The sequence below is a fragment of the Sorex araneus genome, chromosome 6 (genome assembly GCF_027595985.1).
Source record: "Sorex araneus isolate mSorAra2 chromosome 6, mSorAra2.pri, whole genome shotgun sequence".
In the NCBI taxonomy this organism is placed as follows: domain Eukaryota; kingdom Metazoa; phylum Chordata; class Mammalia; order Eulipotyphla; family Soricidae; genus Sorex; species Sorex araneus.
The window spans coordinates 168,696,662-168,712,579 of NC_073307.1; the positions used below are offsets into that span (position 1 = coordinate 168,696,662).

A 15,918-nucleotide genomic window follows, 5' to 3' on the forward strand; every position below is an offset into this window, starting at 1 on the left:
TGTTGGGGTGGGGTTTGGGGTCTGGATAGGATGTGACTGCAGGGCAGGAAGGCCCAGTTTCACAAACGCATGTGCATGCAGTCAGGTCTCCCTCATGCCGTGAGATGCATGAAGGGACCAGCTGAGTGGAAAGTCTGCTCCCTCCCAAGCACACGCCAGTGACCTCAATGGCTGATTCGTCCGGCAGGAGGAAAGAGCCAGAACCAGGTGACTTCCTGCCTTCCCTTCAAAGCCTGCTGCCTTGCTGGTGCCCACCTTCTTCTGCGTCCTTAGGAAACCTTCCTAAGCCAGAGTCAGGCCCCGCAACGCACATGTGTGCGTCTATGTGTGCACGCATACCCGTGAGCCAGTGAGTGGGGGAAGGGAGTTGGTATGTGCACTATCCTCAGCCAAGGGTGGGTATGAGATATGGGCCGTGTGCAAGTGCTCATGGCCGTGTCCTCTGAGGGAAGATGAAAGTGTGTAGTGAGGGCCAGGTGTGTGGAGTGTGTGCATGCATGCACAGGGACAGCCTTCAGCACAGCTGGACAGGGCAGGGGGTTCGTGCATGGAATAGGCAGGCCATGCCTGTTCAGGAAGATTTATAGGCTGTACGAGAGGCTGTGCAGGAAGGTGTGCCTCAGGCTGTGCAGGGAAGGGAGGCTGTACAGGAAAGTATCAGGCTGTGTGAAAGGTGTGTCCAAGGCTGTGCAGGAAGGTGTACCTCAAGGCTGTGTGGGATAGGGTGCCTCAGGTGGTGCAAGGAGGCCGTATGTGAAGGTGTGTCTCTGGAGGTATAGGGAGACAGTGCAGGAAGGTGTACCTCAATGTTGTGTGGTAAGGTGTGCCTCAGGTGGTGCCGGGAGGCTGTGTGGGAAAGTGAGTCTCAGGCTGTGTGGAATGGTATCCCTTCCGGCAGTACAGGGAGGCTGTGTGGGAAGGTGTACCTCAAGACTATGTGGGAAGGTGTGTCTCAGGCTGTGCAGGGAGGTTGTGTGGGAAGGTGTGCCTCAGGCTGTGCAGGGAGGCTGTATAGGAAGGTGTGTCCTAGGCTATGCAGGGAGGTTGTACGGAAAGGTGTATCTCAAGGATGTGTGGGAAGGTGTGCTTCAGATGGTGCAGGGAGGCTATGTGGGAAGGTGAGTCAGGTGGTACAGGGAGGTTGTGTAGGAAAGTGTGCCTCAGACTGTGCGGGAAGGTGTTCCTCGGGTGGTACAGGGAAGCTGTGTGGTATAGTGAATAGCAGGAGCCTCAGAAAGATGTGCGGGGAGAATCATGGGAAAGATGCGTAGGGAAAGTCACGTGGAAGGTGTGTGGAGAGAGTCACAGGGAAGGTGTGGGGATGGGATGGCATATCGGGAGAGTCACAGGGAAGGTGTGCAGGATAGAGTCTCAGACTGTTAAGGAGGTGTGCCGGAGGTGTTTAGGGAGGGTATGCTGGGTGGGTGTGTGGGAAGGTGCATTTCAGGCTCTTCAGGGGATGTTCAGGGAGGTGTGTAGGGATGAATGCAGGGGGCGTCAGGGAGACTTGCAAGGAGTGTGTGGAAATCACTGCAGGGAATGATGTCCTTTCCTGGCTGTCCCTCTGTCCAGGAACCATGGCCTTAACTTCAGGGAGACTCGGTGGTTGCCTTTCAGGGGTATAAGGTCTACTGAGCTTGGGAGGTGTTCCTGGTGACCCAGTGGGCTGGGACAGATCCTTCTGGGTATGCTGGCCCATCTCTGACCCTGCTCAGCAGTGGGCTTGCTGTCCTGCTTCAAGAATGGTCTTAATTAACCACAACAGCCTCTAGCTCAAACGCTTCAGCACAGGCCCCTCAGCACTGCCCTGAGAACAGGTGTTGGGTGCAGCATCCCTTTCTGCTGTGCAAAGTCTGGCCCGGGTCATAGAAGGAATAAGGGTGAACTGGGACATTGGGAAGAGGCCCCAGGACTGGACTCAGGACCCCTCCTTCTCGCCAGCTCTCTTCCTGGAGCTTTGTGGCAGGACTTGTGGCTGCTATCAGTTGTGCTGTGAGTCGGGGCCTCCCATGGAAAGCCACAGGCAGTGGGCACTGTCCCTGGCACTGGACAGTGGCTGTGGATACAGAAGGGGTGCTTGTGAGGGTCCAGGAGTGGCCTTCTGCCCCTGTTGCCTTCCTGACCTGGTGGCCCCACCACTAGTGCCATATCCATGCACACATGTGTCTGTGGGTTTGGGACAAGGCCTTCTGGCTAGGAAGGTGACCTGGTGTCAGGCAGCAAGGGTGACCAGGGACCAAGGCTTTTTGTCCAGAGCTGCCCAGCAGAGACAAGGCCCACTGAGGGTGCCAGGCAGTGGTGCCCAGGCTGAAGCAGCAGTCCAGGGCAGATGAGGGCCCTCACAGCCTGAGAGCCATACTGGTTGCTGCATCCCGTGGAAGGTACAGCATCTGGGACAGCTCTGTCTGTGTTCAGTTACTCGTTAACTCATCTTGTTCTTGTTTAACTTGTTCCCCGGGGATGGCGGCAGCCTCTGACCCGTCCAGGCGCCCCGACTCACCTGCCACAAGGACAGAAAGAGAGCAAGAGCTCTACCCCGCTCTTGGGACCTGCTCAGCCTGGAGTCCAGTGGAGCCGAGGTGGTCGCAGCACTGCCTGCCTGCCCCAAGGAGGCTCTGGCCACACCATGGCAGGTAGATGGGTCAGGAGGGATGGTCAGAGAGGTACCCACACAGGCCCATCTCCACTGCCTGACCCAGGCAGGGTCATGCTGCCAGGAGGGGTACAAAGGTTACTGCTTGTCCCTCCCCTAGGGCCCACAGTCCTGACCATGTGGTCAGATGGACCCTAAATTGGCTCCTGCCCAAGGCCTCCAGAGCAACCTTATTCATGGGGGGCGCAGCTGGCCCTGGGACATTGGGTGGGAAGAGTGGGGTTGGAGGGGCCCATAGGGGCGCTGCCTGGAGACCACATTACCTACATGAGCAGTCCCTTCTGGCCTCCACTGGGCTCACCACCCCAACTGAACTGCAAGGAAGCACAGGGGTCTGTGGGTGGGAACAGGGGAACCTGGAACACTAGGCCCTCACCTGCCCACTCCAGGTGTCACACCCCAGGCAAGCACCTGAACCCCCGGCAATTGACAGGGACCAGAGGGCAGAGGGAGAAAACACAGCCCTTACCTACCTGGGGGGGGGGGGGGCATTGCAGTGCAGGCAGACATGGGGTAGGTGCCTGGTGCTGAGGGATGAGAAACACAGGGCCCTGGCTGGGCTGGGGTCCCCACCCGAATGTCCTCTGAAGCCACTTCCAGCCACTTTTGGAGTAAAAGGTGCCAAATGCCAAGCTCTGACCCCCTGAATCTGTGGCTGGACATCTGTCTGGACATGGTAATCATGGGTGCTCTCTCCACAGATGAATGTCTCGGGGACCCCCACTTCCTCTCTCCACCTGGAAACCAGGTCCTGAGGCCTGCCCTGGATGAAGTGGTCACTCTGAATTGCACGGCCTGGCTGGCCTCTGGGCCCCACTGCCCCCTGCCCTCCATCCAGTGGCTGAAAGAGGGGCTGCTGCTGGTGAATGGGAGCCACTCCAGCCTCCTCCAGACGGACGTCTGGTAAGAGACTGGATGTCCACAATGGATACTCCTGTGTCAGCTGTCTCTGCCCTGTGCCCTGGTGTGAATCACCAGCACACCAGCTGGCCACTAACTCTGCCCAGGTGCAAAACAAACTGTGCCACCCTGGACGCAGGTTGAGGTTGGTGACCACAGGGACACATTTCCTGTTGGTAGTCGCCTTGCAGACCACCCTGGGCTGTGGGGCCTGCAGTATCAGAAGGCTGGAGGCTCTGAGCTTTGGGTCAATGCAGACCCACGTTCACAAGGATTGCCCCAGTAGACCCACACCCTCCCAGCTCCATCCACTTCTCTTATTCCCAGGGCTGCCCAGGAAGCCAACTGTCGCCCCTGGGGTGAGTCCCAGAGAGGTGGGCTCCAGGGCACCTATGGAGGCACTTCAGCCTAGCTGAAAAGGGGCCTGGTCTCCTTAGGTACAATGTCAACTTGTCGGAGGTGTTTACAAGCAGTATTCTGGGGGTCAACCTGACCAGCATGGAGGACTATGGGACTTTCACGTGCACTATCAGGAACATCACCTCGGCCCCCTTCACTCTCCGGAGAGCTGGTGAGGGCTGGACAGGGAGGAAGGGCTGCAGGGCGATGGGGGCAGAGCCTCGCTCAGCCGTGCTTTGTCTCCAGGTCCGGCAGGCCACGTGGCTGCAGTGCTGGCCTCACTCTCGGTCCTGCTGGCCCTGCTCCTGGTGGCACTGCTCTATGTGAAGTGCCGCCTCAATGTGCTGCGCTGGTACCAGGATGCCTACGGGGAGGTGGAGGTGAACGGTGGGTGTCGCAGCAGTCGGGTCCGCTCCAGGGCGAGCGGCCAGGATCTGCTGGCCTGGCCCCTCTGGGAGACTGGCGCGGGTGGCCGTGGGGCGGGAGAGCAGCAGCGCTGACCCTCGGGCATCCGCAGATGGGAAGCTCTACGACGCCTACATATCCTACAGTGATAGTCCGGAGGACCGGAAATTCGTGAACTTCATTCTGAAGCCGCAGCTGGAGCGGCGTCGGGGCTACAAGCTCTTCCTGGACGACCGCGACCTTCTGCCACGGGCTGGTAGGCCGCTCCTAGTTCCGGTCCAGGCCTCGGGCACGCCCGCCGGCCTCCCGCCGCGGAGGCCCCGCCCCCAGAGCCCCGCCCGCCCCGCTCGAGGCCACGCCCACTCCGCTCCGCGCGGAGCCCCGCCCTTCCCGCTCGCGGCCACGCTCACTCCGCCCTGCGCGGAGCCACGCCCATTCCGCCCCTGCAGAGCCACGCCCACCTCGCCCAGCCCCGTCCCCCCCTCCGCAGAGCCCTCCGCCGACCTCCTGGTGAACCTGAGCCGCTGCAGGCGCCTCGTCGTCGTGCTGTCCGACGCCTTCCTGGGCCGCGCCTGGTGCAGCCACAGCTTCCGGTGGGTCCCGCATGGGCTGTGGGGGGGCCCCCTGGCGGGCCTCGCTGACATGCCGCCCCCGCCCGCCAGGGAGGGCCTGTGCCGCCTGCTGGAGCTCACCCGCAGACCCATCTTCATCACCTTCGAGGGCCAGAGGCGCGAGCCCGTGCACCCTGCTCTGCGCCTGCTGCGCCAGCACCGCCACCTGGTGACGCTGCTGCTCTGGAGGCCGGGCTCAGTGGTGAGGGGGCTCTGTGGGGAGAGAGCTCTGCCGGGAGGGAGCTCCGGTGAGGGGGCTCTGTGGGGAGAGAGCTCTGCCGGGAGGGGGCTCCGGGGAGGGGGCTCTGTGGGGAGAGAGCTCTGTGGGGAGGGAGCTCTGGTGAGGGGGCTCTGTGGGAGAGAGCTCTGGTGAGGGGGCTCTGTGGGGAGAGAGCTCTGCCAGGAGGGAGCTCTGGTGAGGGGGCTCTGCGGGAGGGGGCTCTGTGGGGAGAGAGCTCTGGGGAGGGGGCTCTGTGGGGAGAGAGCTCTGTGGGGAGGGAGCTCTGGTGAGGGGGCTCTGTGGGGAGGGAGCTCTGGTGAGGGGGCTCTGTGGGAGAGAGCTCTGGTGAGGGGGCTCTGTGGGGAGAGAGCTCTGCCAGGAGGGAGCTCTGGTGAGGGGGCTCTGCGGGAGGGGGCTCTGTGGGGAGAGAGCTCTGTGGGGAGGGAGCTCTGGTGAGGGGGCTCTGTGGGAGAGAGCTCTGGTGAGGGGGCTCTGTGGGGAGAGAGCTCTGTGGGGAGAGAGCTCTGGGGAGGGGGCTCTGTGGGGAGAGAGCTCTGCCGGGAGGGGGCTCTGTGGGAGGGGGCTCTGCGGGAGGAGACTCTGTTGGAGGGGGCTCTGCGGGAGGAGACTCTGTGGGGCTGGGTGCTCTGTGGGACAAGGTGGGCTTTGTGATGAAGGGGTCTCTGTGGGATGGGAGACTCCATGGTGAGGGTGGCCTCTAGGGTGGGAACTCTACGGAGGGATGGCTTTGTGGGGTGGGAGTCTCTTTGGGGCAGGGGGCTTCATGGGGAGGGGGCTACCTGGGGGGAGGGGGGCTCTGGTAAGAGAGGCTCCATGGGGTAGGAGGCTTCATGGGGAGGGGGCCTCTGTGGGGTGAGGGACTCTATGGAGTGGGGGGCTCTATGGAATGGGGACCCTGTGGGGTGGGGGCCTCCATGGTGATGGGGGCTCTGGTGAAAGAGGCTCTGTGGGGCGAGAGGCTTCATGGGGAGGGGGGCTCTGTAAGGTGAGGGGCTCTGTGGGCGGGGGTCTCTGTAGTTCTCTGTGGAGCATGGCTGTGGCAGTGGTAGACAGCCTGAGGAGGCGCCTCGAGCAGCTCTGGGAAGGGTCTGCAGAGGCTGAGCACAGCCGTGCATGTGGTGGGGCTTGAGAGGAACTGGGGCCCTTTGGGGTCCTGGAGCAGGAGCATTTTCCAGGACTGAGTTCACACTTGAACCTTCCCCTGGTTGTCAGGCACCATCCTCTGATTTCTGGAAGGAGCTGCAGCTGGCGCTGCCCCGGAAAGTGCAGTGCCGGGCTACAGAGGGGGATCCCCAGACTCAGCGGCAGGATGACAAGGACCCCATGCTGGTTGTGCGAGGTGGCATTCACGACAGTCACGCTCTGGGGCCAGAATTGGACCCCGATCCTGAGGGAGACCTGGGTATAACCCCTGAAACTGCGCTGGGGCGGGGGTGGCTCTGCTGGGGGGTGGGAGGAGCAGCCCCACCATCTCATGGCCCCTTTCTGCAGGTGTCCGAAGACCTGTGTTTGGACAGTCATTGGCCCCACTGCAGGCAGGTGGAGGACGGGGCAGTGAGCTGGACATCTCGGACCTGGGCTCTCGAAACTACAGTGCCCGCACAGACTTCTACTGCCTGGTGTCCAAGGATGACATGTAACCACCCTCCACCCCAAAACTGAGGAGAGTGATGAAGGAGGCAGAGGCTGGGGGGTGGGGGGCTGTGCTCTGCAGGACTTGGGAGCCATCCCTGCACCCCCACAACCCTTACCCCTTGTGCCAGAAAATAAATTTCTGGATGCTCCTCAGCCTAAGCTTCTCTCCTTGAGTAGGACAGGACCCAAGTGTCCCCTGCAGGGAGTCCTTCAGCCTTCTCTTTTCCATCTTGGGCTCTCCAGGGCTTGCAGCCTTCTTTTTCTCCCCCATTGTCACCTGGTCACTGATGACTGCCCTCCCCAGTTTAGCCAATGAGATGAGTCTCGCACTCCACAGCTCCTGCCTGGCCCCTGATAACTGTTATTGTCCATGTTCCTGTCTGGTCCAGACAGATAGATGGGTTCCAGAGACTTCATGATCTGAGCAGAGATGACAGATGACGTGGCTTTCCACAAAGCAGCTTAACTCAAATTGGGGAGGAGCCCAGAGACTGCTTGGCCCAAGTGTTGGCCAACAGTGCGAAAACCCATGTTTGGACGCACCACGCCCAGGGATATGAAGGGAATGAGGCGGGCACATCTGCCTGTGACCGCTGCCTAGTGCTCAGGGCCACACCAACATGAGCACTCTGCTGGGAGTGGGCATGCCTGCAGCAGTCCCCAATCCTGCTCTTTGTCAGTGTTGCCTCATTTGCATGTTGGGCTAGGTCTTCCTCGCTGATGTCCTCTTTCCCTTCCTGTCCCCTGAGCCCAGGGGAGGCGTGGCTGTGCTTGGGAGCAATCCCAGGCCAGGCCAGATGACAGTGCACAAGGCCAGCTGCTGTGTTCACGGCCACTTTTATTCCCAGTGTTGGTTGTCCCAAGGCACCGTTGGCCTCACCAGCCAGTGCATCCTGGTTACTGCCCTACTCACCAGGGCAGTTCACACCCTGCCCCACCCCTGCCCTGCAGAAGCCCAGATCCCGGCCACAAGCCCCCATCCCCTCCCTGGTGACCCAGGCCCCACCAGGATGCGCAGGATCCCAGTGAAGACCCTGGGCCCTCAGTGTTTCCCTCTGGGCTGGCCAGCAAGCGACAGCTGAGCTTGTCCCTCAGGCTGGACCTCGTCACGCCGTGATCTCCAGGAAGGGGCTGCCTACGGGCCCAGGAAGTCCTCCTTCCGATAGCCCTTCTGCAGTGGACACAGTGGAGTGAGGTGATGCCCACCGGCCACGACCCTGCCCTCCCGACCCCTCGGCCTCTCCTTCATCCCAGCATCTGATCCCAGAACTTACCGCTCGAAAGTCTCGGTGGAGCTTGTTGTACTGCCACAGATTGGTCAGGAGACTGGAGGCTGCTCGGGAGGACTTCTCACTGTCAGGGCTGGGGGAGCAAGGATTAGCAGGGGGCATGGCACATGGGCAGAGATTGGGGACCGGAGGCCTTAGGGGCGGGCCTTACCTGTCCCGCCTCTTCTTGATGAAGATGAGCTTGCGCAGCCCGTCAAAGTAGAGCAGGTCCCGGGCGGCGATGGGACTGGCCACCACCAGGTTGTTGAGCACAGCTATAATGTTGACCAGCACATCGGCTGGGGGTGACTTTTCTCCCACGCCGCCCGGCAGCTTCTCAATCAGGTGACTCACCACCTTGGTGGCTATGGCAGGATTGGGAGGTCAGTCCTCACCCTGCTCCCCATTGCCTGCACTGTCCCCCGTTCCCTGGCTTCAGCCCGTGGGAGATGGGAAGGAGGCCCCGTGTGAGTGTCAGGGCAGGTCCGGCAGGGCTGGGTTGCAGGAGACTGACTCACACATCTCATCCTTGTTCCTGGCATTGCGGGACAGGTTTCGGATAAGGCCGGTGAGTGAGCGCAGCTGGTGATGGTCAGCAGTGCGCACACGGTCCAGCAGTGGGTTCAGGATGCGCTCCTGCTCCAGGGCCAGGCGGCTCAGCACACCCGCCCACTGCAAAGGGAAAGGGTGGCTCCTCAATGTCGGTTTAGGCACCCACTGGGGTCATAACACCAGGACATGGGGAGGGGGCATCCCTTGTGAAATTGCACCATCATGGCACTATTTCTGAACCTAGAGGAGCCTTGGCTCTCCCCAGCCAGGGTCTCCCCCTACAGTGGATTTGAGAGTGTGGATCACGGTCCATATGCCTTGCCTGGTTGGGGCTCCCCCCCCCCCGCCGCCAGGAGTTTGGGTCCATCTCTGCCACAGTCTTGCCCTACAGTGGAACTCACCCTACGATCGCCTGCGGTAATGTTCTGTAGCGCTCCAGCTGCAGCCTCAGTCGTGTGCCTGTTGAGCTCACAGCGCTGCAGCAGGCGGTTGTACAGCCCCACAATCTGAGGGCTCCACAGCCACTCGAGGCCCTTGGGGTCCTTGGACACTTCAGCAAAAGTGAGTGCATCAGCCATGAGGGGCAGCTGGCAGTGGGATGGGGGGAGGTTGGCAAAGGGTCAGCAGATTTCAGGCAGGGCTCAGGTGGGACCTCCACAGCACCCCTTGGGCCCTCACCCACCTCTCGAAGCCGCCGGCTCTGGGGTGTAAAGCAGCCGACCACCTCACCGGGTGGCCCACCAGCCATATCACGGCGGCCCCGGCCCTCTAGCCTCTGCAGGGCAGATGGCGGCATCTCATCGTATAGGCGGTAGGACAGGTTCCTCAGGACACACACGGCGTTCTCCACGCTCTGGGGAGCACTGTGTCAGAGCAGCCCAGACCCACCTCAGCACCTGCCTCCCTCTCCGTCTCCCCTCACCTTGTCCTCGCACTTGCCCACATCCAGAGCATGGTTGATGTAGGTGACCAGGGCGTCCACCAGTCCGTGACACTCACGCATCTTCTGACGAGTAGCCTGGGAGGCTGAACTGAGGTTCCTGTGGATAGAGGCAGATCAGAGATCCACTCCTCCCCTCCAGAGACTGCCACTGCCCAGCCCACAGACATTCTGAGGAGCCACCTGAACAAACCCAAGCCTAAGGGTTGAGAGCTGGGTGCGGCCCTCTGACCAGACCTATCCTGGGCAGCCCTGTCCCCTCTACCCCCGACACTCTGGGTCCACCCCTCCACATGCCCACCTGCCCCTCAGACCTGACCTGGTCTCTCCCATCCGCTCCATATGTCCCTCCCAGCCCCCATGGCTGAACTGTATCATCACTTGGACCTTGATTCTAGAGTCCTCTTTGAGTCATCCCCATGTCATGACCATCTGCAGCCCGCCTGCCCATGCACCTGAGAAAGCCAGTGGCATTGTAGAAGATCTCGGCCTCGGAGGCATTCTGCTGGATGAGGGGGGGGCCACCCGCCCCTGAGAGGGGGCTCAGCACCAGGTCTGTGAGCTGCTCCAGCGTGTCTCGGGCCAGGCGGTCCTTCAGGTGGTCGCTGGAGGACAGGTTCCACAGGATCCCTGGGCAGGGGTCCAGGCTGTGGTCAGGGTTCCCTCAGACCTCTGGCTGCGCTGGGTTTGGTGGAGAGCAGGGAGGGCCCTGCCTCTGCTAGCACCTGTCGGGCACTTTTTTTCCCCAGCTGCTGGGGTGCCCAGGTATGGCCTGCAGTGTCATAGTGACAGTGGAGCAAGATGACAGTATTGGAGGACATACCACCTGGGCGTGGAGAGAGCTCCGAATAGACACACCACAAGTACACCCAGGAGGAGGGCAGGATGGCATATGGAAGCGAGGGTCCTTTCTCCAGAGGCCAAGAGAGGGCAGGCGTGGGGAAGTGGGACCAGGTGCTGTAAAGGCAGGTGCCAGGGTGAGGGACAGGTGTCTGTGAGGGCAGGTGTGAGGAATAAGGGGTACAATAAGGTGTTTATGAGGGCAGGTGTTGCGAGGAGGGAGTATATGAGACAGGTGCCTGTGAGGGCAGGTACCTGGGGAGGAGGTACAGGACAAGGGCTCATGAGGGCAGATGCTGGGTGTGCTGGGACTAGGCTCCTGTGACATTCTCTTTTATTTTGTTTTTGGATCACACCCAACAGTGCTCGGTGGTACTCCTGGCTCAGTGCTCAGGAGTGAGATCACTCCTGGCGGGCTCCAGGGACCATATGGGATGCTGGAGGTTGAACCTAGGTCAGCCTTGTGTGGGGCAAGTGTCCTGGCAGCTGTAGTATCTCTCCAGCCCACCTGTTACATTCTTGCGCAGCTCGTCGTCCTGCTCCCGCAGTGTCCGAAGCAACTCAAAGATGCCGTTCTCCTCTACGAGGGCAAGCTTGTTGTCAGCATTGTCATAGATGAGGTTGCGCATGGCGCCCGTGGCGTGCCGCTGCACCTCCTGGTTGGCATGGTTGAAGAGCTTCACCAGCCTTGGCACAGCCTGGAGGCTGCGGGCCTGCAGGTAGAGACATATACTATGTACAGGTGTGTGTGAGCCCATGGAGGTGTACACAAATGGTACAGGTGTGTGCAGGATTGGTTGATGTATGCAGATACATGCAAATGTATGCGAGATATTAAGATACATGCAAACATCTATGCAGATACATGCGAATGCCTATGCAGACGACTCTTTCCTGCCCGCCCTCTGCTGAGGGCTCTGGGCAGAATGGGGCCAGCAGTGTCAGTGAGGGCTGTTCAGAGGCACCGAAAGAGGGGCCAATGAGAGTGGCAAGCAGGGCTATCTGTGGTTCACCCGGATCGTCATGGTCACCTGCTTCTTTGCTGCCGCGTCGCTGTAGCATCTGTGCTGGATATAAGCCGCCCCCAGCACCTGCAGGTTGGGGTCAGAGGCCATGAGGTACTTGACTGCAGAGGGCAGGTCGATGTCGTCGAAGCTGTGGAATCAGGACAGGGGGTCAGGCTGATGTGGGGCTGCTGGGACCACAGAGCAGCCCATTCCTCAACCTGACGTGCTCACCCACTGCTGAGCCTTTGCAGGGCACGGTGGCCGCCGTAGCTGTCCAGGCCTCTGATGTCGGGCAGGTGGCCCGAGTCGGCCAGGCTGAGGCTGAGGCTGCGCACTGAGGGTGCCCGGGCCATGGGCTCCAGGACGCCCCCGGGCACTGGCCCCATCCCACCCCGGCTACGGTGGCTGCTCTGGAACCGCTGCAGGGTCCTCATGGCAGGTGCCCGGATAGTCCGGCTGGGGGGGCCCTCGGAGGCTTCCGGCCAGTCAGGGCCCCCTGCCCGGCTGGAGCTGGAGCTGGCCTGGCGTTCATAGGCAAAGGCCCGGTAGGCAGAGGAGGATGTGGGCTCCAGCTGCTCAGACACCACACTGTAGCGGTCATCTAGGGTGCTTGGGCCCAGCCTCAGCGAGCGCAGGGACACAGTGTCATAGTCCACTCGGCTGCCTGCCCCTGCACGCTCATGGAAGGACACTGGTCGGGCAGCCATGGGGGGCGCAGGGAGAGCGCCCCCGTAGCCAGTAGCCCCAAAGGCGCTGCCCCCATTGTGGGCCGAGCTCAGCCTCCGGGCAGAGCTCAGGTCCACGGCTGAGCGGGAGGACCAGGAGGCTGGGCTGTAGGCTGGCTTGGCGATGGGCCGGAAGGTCTGTGGGATGAGAGGTCCAGTTTTGAGGCTCTGTCCCAAGCCCTGCCTCCCCCAGGGACACCCAACACCTCGAGGTGCCATTGCAGGCCCTACCTCCCCCAGGGCCCCACACTCACCGATGTGTCCCCACTCAGGCCCTGTGAGCGGGAGCTGAAGCCGGACTGCAGCGTGTGGTACTGGCCCCGGGAGGTCCCTGCAGGAGGGGACAGTGCTGACCTTCTGCTTCCCACCCAGGACCAAGGACATAGTTCCTGTCAGGCAGCCAGAGGGGAGGGACACCAGGCTCACCAGGACAGACAGTTCTGGCCTGTCCTCTCCAGGACAGCCCCAGCCTGAGTGCCACTCAGTGGCCATCAGGGGCATGGGGAAACAGGAGGAGGAAAGATGGACAGAGGGGGTGAACAGTGGGTGCAGGGGTGGGAATGGATGCTTAGGTGACTTCCCAGGTGAATGTGGGGTGCCCAGGTGTGCAGGCAGAGACAGGCCTGCAGAGACAGGGAGCAGAGCAGGTGGGGGTGGGGCTTGTACACAAGGAGGGACTGCCTAGGGGGTCCCAGCAGAGTCCCCTGAAAGTGGGGGGGAATCATCCATCTCCCAGAATTGGCTAAAGGACTCAGGAACGGGTGAAGGGAAGGGGGCTGGGCCCCTCCTTCAGCTTCTGCCCAGCACCCGCCCTAGTTAATGAGGCTTCTGGGCAGGGGCTATTAACCCTTTGACGCTAGTGAGGCACAGCTTAGGGGGCACGCCCCCGCCTGGGGACCTCACCCCCCACCCCCAAATTATAATCCTCCTCCTCCTAATTGGCAGGGTGGCCAGGGTGATAATTAATCCTTACTGCTTCCTCCTCCACCCCATGACCCCTGGGCACCTAGTAAAACTGATATCCAGGACTGCACACAGCCCTGGCAGCCCCTCAACTATCTAGCCAGTGTCTGAAGTCAGGTCCGGGGAAGGCCTCTAGATGTTCAGGCCCATGATCTCTGTACAACACCCTGCGAGGCTCATCTTATTGTCTAACCTTTGGTCCCTCTTGCTGTTGGTAGCAAGGAGGAAAAAGCATGTAGAGCAAGTGCCCCAAGCTGCTGTCTATGTGTACCATAATGCTGACACACACACAGGGAACACAGGCATCCTCACACATTTATGCACATTCACAATCAGCCTCACACTCACATTCACATAGGTACATAGCATCCTCACATACACTCACAGGCACACAAATCCTCACACTTCTGGGCACACTCACACTCACAGCCACACACATCCTCACATTTCTATGCACACACAGACATACACACATTTTCACACATTTTTATGCATACTCACAATCAGCCGCGCACACATCCTCATACACACTTCTTTATAGCCACATACACTCACATACATTCACACTTGCATGCACATCACATACCTGCCACCCCCCAGACATGCACACTTACTGTTAAACACATACACATTCTCACCACCCATGCATTCCCACATGCACAAATACATGCACATACAGACATGAGACACTGGCCCACACACTTGCATGTATTCACACATGCTCACATCCTGTACTCACAGCCGTGGAACAGGTTTCCCATAGGGGGTTCTTGCTGGCAAAGAGGCAGCACCATGCTGCCTTCCCACAGAGAATATCTGGGTCACTCCAGCCTCCTCTGCAATTCCGCAGGGAGACCCTGGTCGAGACAGGCCGGTGGTGGCTCAGGGCCAGGATTCCCAGGCCCGCCCCTCACTTCTCTGTCTGCTGAGGATCCCCTGGGGCAGGAACTGGGGGGCACTGGAGTCTGGGTGTCCTGTCTCTGTGTGGTACAGCCATGAGGGGCCTGTGCCATGGCTGTGCGTACTCCAGGTATGCTGGCACAGACAGGCCATGTGCCAATCCCAGGCCTCCCTGTGAGTCTCTGGGGGGGTTCAGCACCAAGTGGGGCCCAGCTGGGCAGGATCAGAGGACCCTGGGGTCCTTGCAAGGAGGCCCCACCCATGGCTTCTCCCACGCCTGCCTGCCGGGGCGGGGCAGGTGACTCAGTGCAAGGCCTGTGAGTCAGGAGCTGAACCTCAGCGCCAAGGAAGCCGGTCCCGCCATGGCCTCTGGTTCTCAACCCTCACCCCCCGCCACCACTGCGCTCACTGCCTAGTGGTGCCCACCCTGCCGGCGTCCACCTACCTCGGGTCACCTCCACCGCCCCTTCAGGCTCAGCCGCCCCGTTGTGCCGCGGCAGCTGGCCCAGCTGCAGGAGACGGGCTCGGACCTGTTCCTGGACCCGGGCAGCCCGCAGCCGCTCAGCTTCCGGGCCCTCGGCACCACGGCGGTCCAGCTGTAGGTCGGAGGGCAGTGCCAGGGAGCACACACCAGTCTCCGGCTGCAGGGCCGACAGCAGGAAGTGACCGTCTTGCATGGCGGCGGGTGTGCCGGGCTGGGGCCGCCTGGCCTGGGCCCCAGCGGCCACCTCCAGTCAGAGCTGTCTTTACCGTCTTGTCCCGAGCGGCCCTGTCCCTGAAGTCCCCTCCCCAATGGCCTCACCCAGAGCTGGCCTGGAGACAGACGCCCGCCCAGCCCTGAGCTCAGCTGGGGGCGGGGACACCTGGCCCAGGTGGGAGGGAGGGGCCACTGCCTGCTTAAGGTGGAATCTGGGCGGGCTGGCAGCTGGCAGAACAGGCCTGTGTGGCCCAGGTCCTGGCCTGGCCTCTGCTCCTCCACCCGCCCCAGATGGACCTGTGGTCAGGCCCTAGGAAGGGCCAGGCCTGCTGGGTTCTGCTCAGGCCTTTGGGCCAGGCAGGGCAGAGTGTCCCTTTGGTAGTCAGGTGGGACTACCCTGAAGGTCAGGGAGGGGCTGGGTCATGGGGTCACCTCCATGGAAGGCTGGGACAGGCTGAGGGAGGGTCAGCGCCAGAGCAGGGGTTAGACTAGAGTCAGTGCTGAGGGGAGGGTAGAGTACAGGGGGGGTCTTTGGGAGGCCTGTGTAGCCTAAATCTGTGCATGGATGAGGAGCTGCCAGCAGCAGGTGGACAGACTAGCCTGTGGCCCCCAATCTCCTTTCGTATAGACCCCAGAAGTCTCCCTCTCCCCCTCCCTTTCAGCGCTCCATGGCCACCCTCTTTCTGGCCTCCTGCTCCCTCAGGCCGGGGTGGGGGTGTTGAGGGGGAACCAGGTGAGTCAGCTTGGCTCTGCAGGGCTGCATGGGCAGGACCAGGCAGGGCTGCCCTCAGGGGGGGTGACTCAGTGGGGCCTCCTGCCTGGGTTGGGCCACAGGACCTGGGATGCTGGGGGCAAACCCAGGGGAATGGGAACAAGAGGGGCTGGAGTCAGAGGAGGGGAGACCTGGTCCAGGGGGCTGCCCCTGGCCTCAGGGCAGGGTCAGTCTGGTCCTGATGGCCCCTGGGGGAGTGAATGGGGGGGAGTGGTGAGCCTAGGAGGGCTGTAGGGGTGGGGCTGAGCCAAAACTCCCAGCTCCCCTGGAAGTCAGTGGGCCCCACCTGATAATCCCCTTTCCCCAGGGGATGCCCCTGACCCCAACACTAGCCCCCTTGATCAGCAGCCAGCCTGCAAGGGCCTGATGAGGTGAGGAGTCTGAGGGGGGTGATGGGGGTGCCTGTTGAG

The 15,918-nt window shown here is 61.4% G+C and overlaps 2 protein-coding genes across 3 annotated transcripts; one reads left to right on the top strand and one right to left on the bottom strand.

Annotated features, from left to right (window-relative positions):
• Window positions 1-81: 81 nt before the first annotated feature.
• Window positions 82-6,978, top strand: SIGIRR (single Ig and TIR domain containing). Of its 2 annotated transcripts, XM_004603146.2 has the most exons (10): window positions 83-207; window positions 2,471-2,633; window positions 3,355-3,556; window positions 3,991-4,124; window positions 4,199-4,339; window positions 4,470-4,613; window positions 4,848-4,950; window positions 5,020-5,170; window positions 6,422-6,611; window positions 6,701-6,978. In XM_004603146.2, exons 2-10 carry the CDS (start codon window positions 2,627-2,629, stop codon window positions 6,847-6,849), a joined length of 1,221 nt encoding a protein of 406 aa, XP_004603203.2. In that variant the 5' UTR covers window positions 83-207; window positions 2,471-2,626; the 3' UTR covers window positions 6,850-6,978. The 2 variants fall into 2 exon arrangements, with proteins under 2 accessions (XP_054998700.1, XP_004603203.2); XM_055142725.1 differs by having other exon boundaries at window positions 82-207; window positions 4,848-5,170.
• An 893-nt stretch (window positions 6,979-7,871) lies between these two features.
• Window positions 7,872-14,716, bottom strand: PKP3 (plakophilin 3). Its single transcript, XM_004602886.2, has 13 exons — window positions 14,485-14,716; window positions 12,431-12,507; window positions 11,683-12,314; window positions 11,476-11,599; window positions 10,953-11,157; window positions 10,060-10,234; window positions 9,587-9,704; window positions 9,347-9,517; window positions 9,066-9,251; window positions 8,631-8,784; window positions 8,285-8,477; window positions 8,119-8,206; window positions 7,872-8,015 (listed from the first exon to the last, which is right to left on the bottom strand). Exons 1-13 carry the CDS (start codon window positions 14,714-14,716, stop codon window positions 7,980-7,982), a joined length of 2,391 nt encoding a protein of 796 aa, XP_004602943.1. The 3' UTR covers window positions 7,872-7,979.
• Window positions 14,717-15,918: the final 1,202 nt, after the last annotated feature.

Excerpts from the sequence above, each read along its gene's own strand:
- SIGIRR (XM_055142725.1), top strand. Across the intron at positions 3,557-3,990 it reads CTCCTCCAGACGGACGTCTG|GTACAATGTCAACTTGTCGG; the intron begins GTAAGAGACTGG and ends TGGTCTCCTTAG. Across the intron at positions 4,125-4,198 it reads CTTCACTCTCCGGAGAGCTG|GTCCGGCAGGCCACGTGGCT; the intron begins GTGAGGGCTGGA and ends CTTTGTCTCCAG.
- PKP3 (XM_004602886.2), bottom strand. The coding sequence starts at position 14,716 with ATGCAAGACGGTCACTTCCTGCTGTCGGCCCTGCAGCCGGAGACTGGT. Across the intron at positions 9,518-9,586 it reads TGGGCAAGTGCGAGGACAAG|AGCGTGGAGAACGCCGTGTG; the intron begins GTGAGGGGAGAC and ends AGTGCTCCCCAG. Across the intron at positions 8,478-8,630 it reads CAGGAACAAGGATGAGATGT|CCACCAAGGTGGTGAGTCAC; the intron begins GTGAGTCAGTCT and ends ATCCTGCCATAG.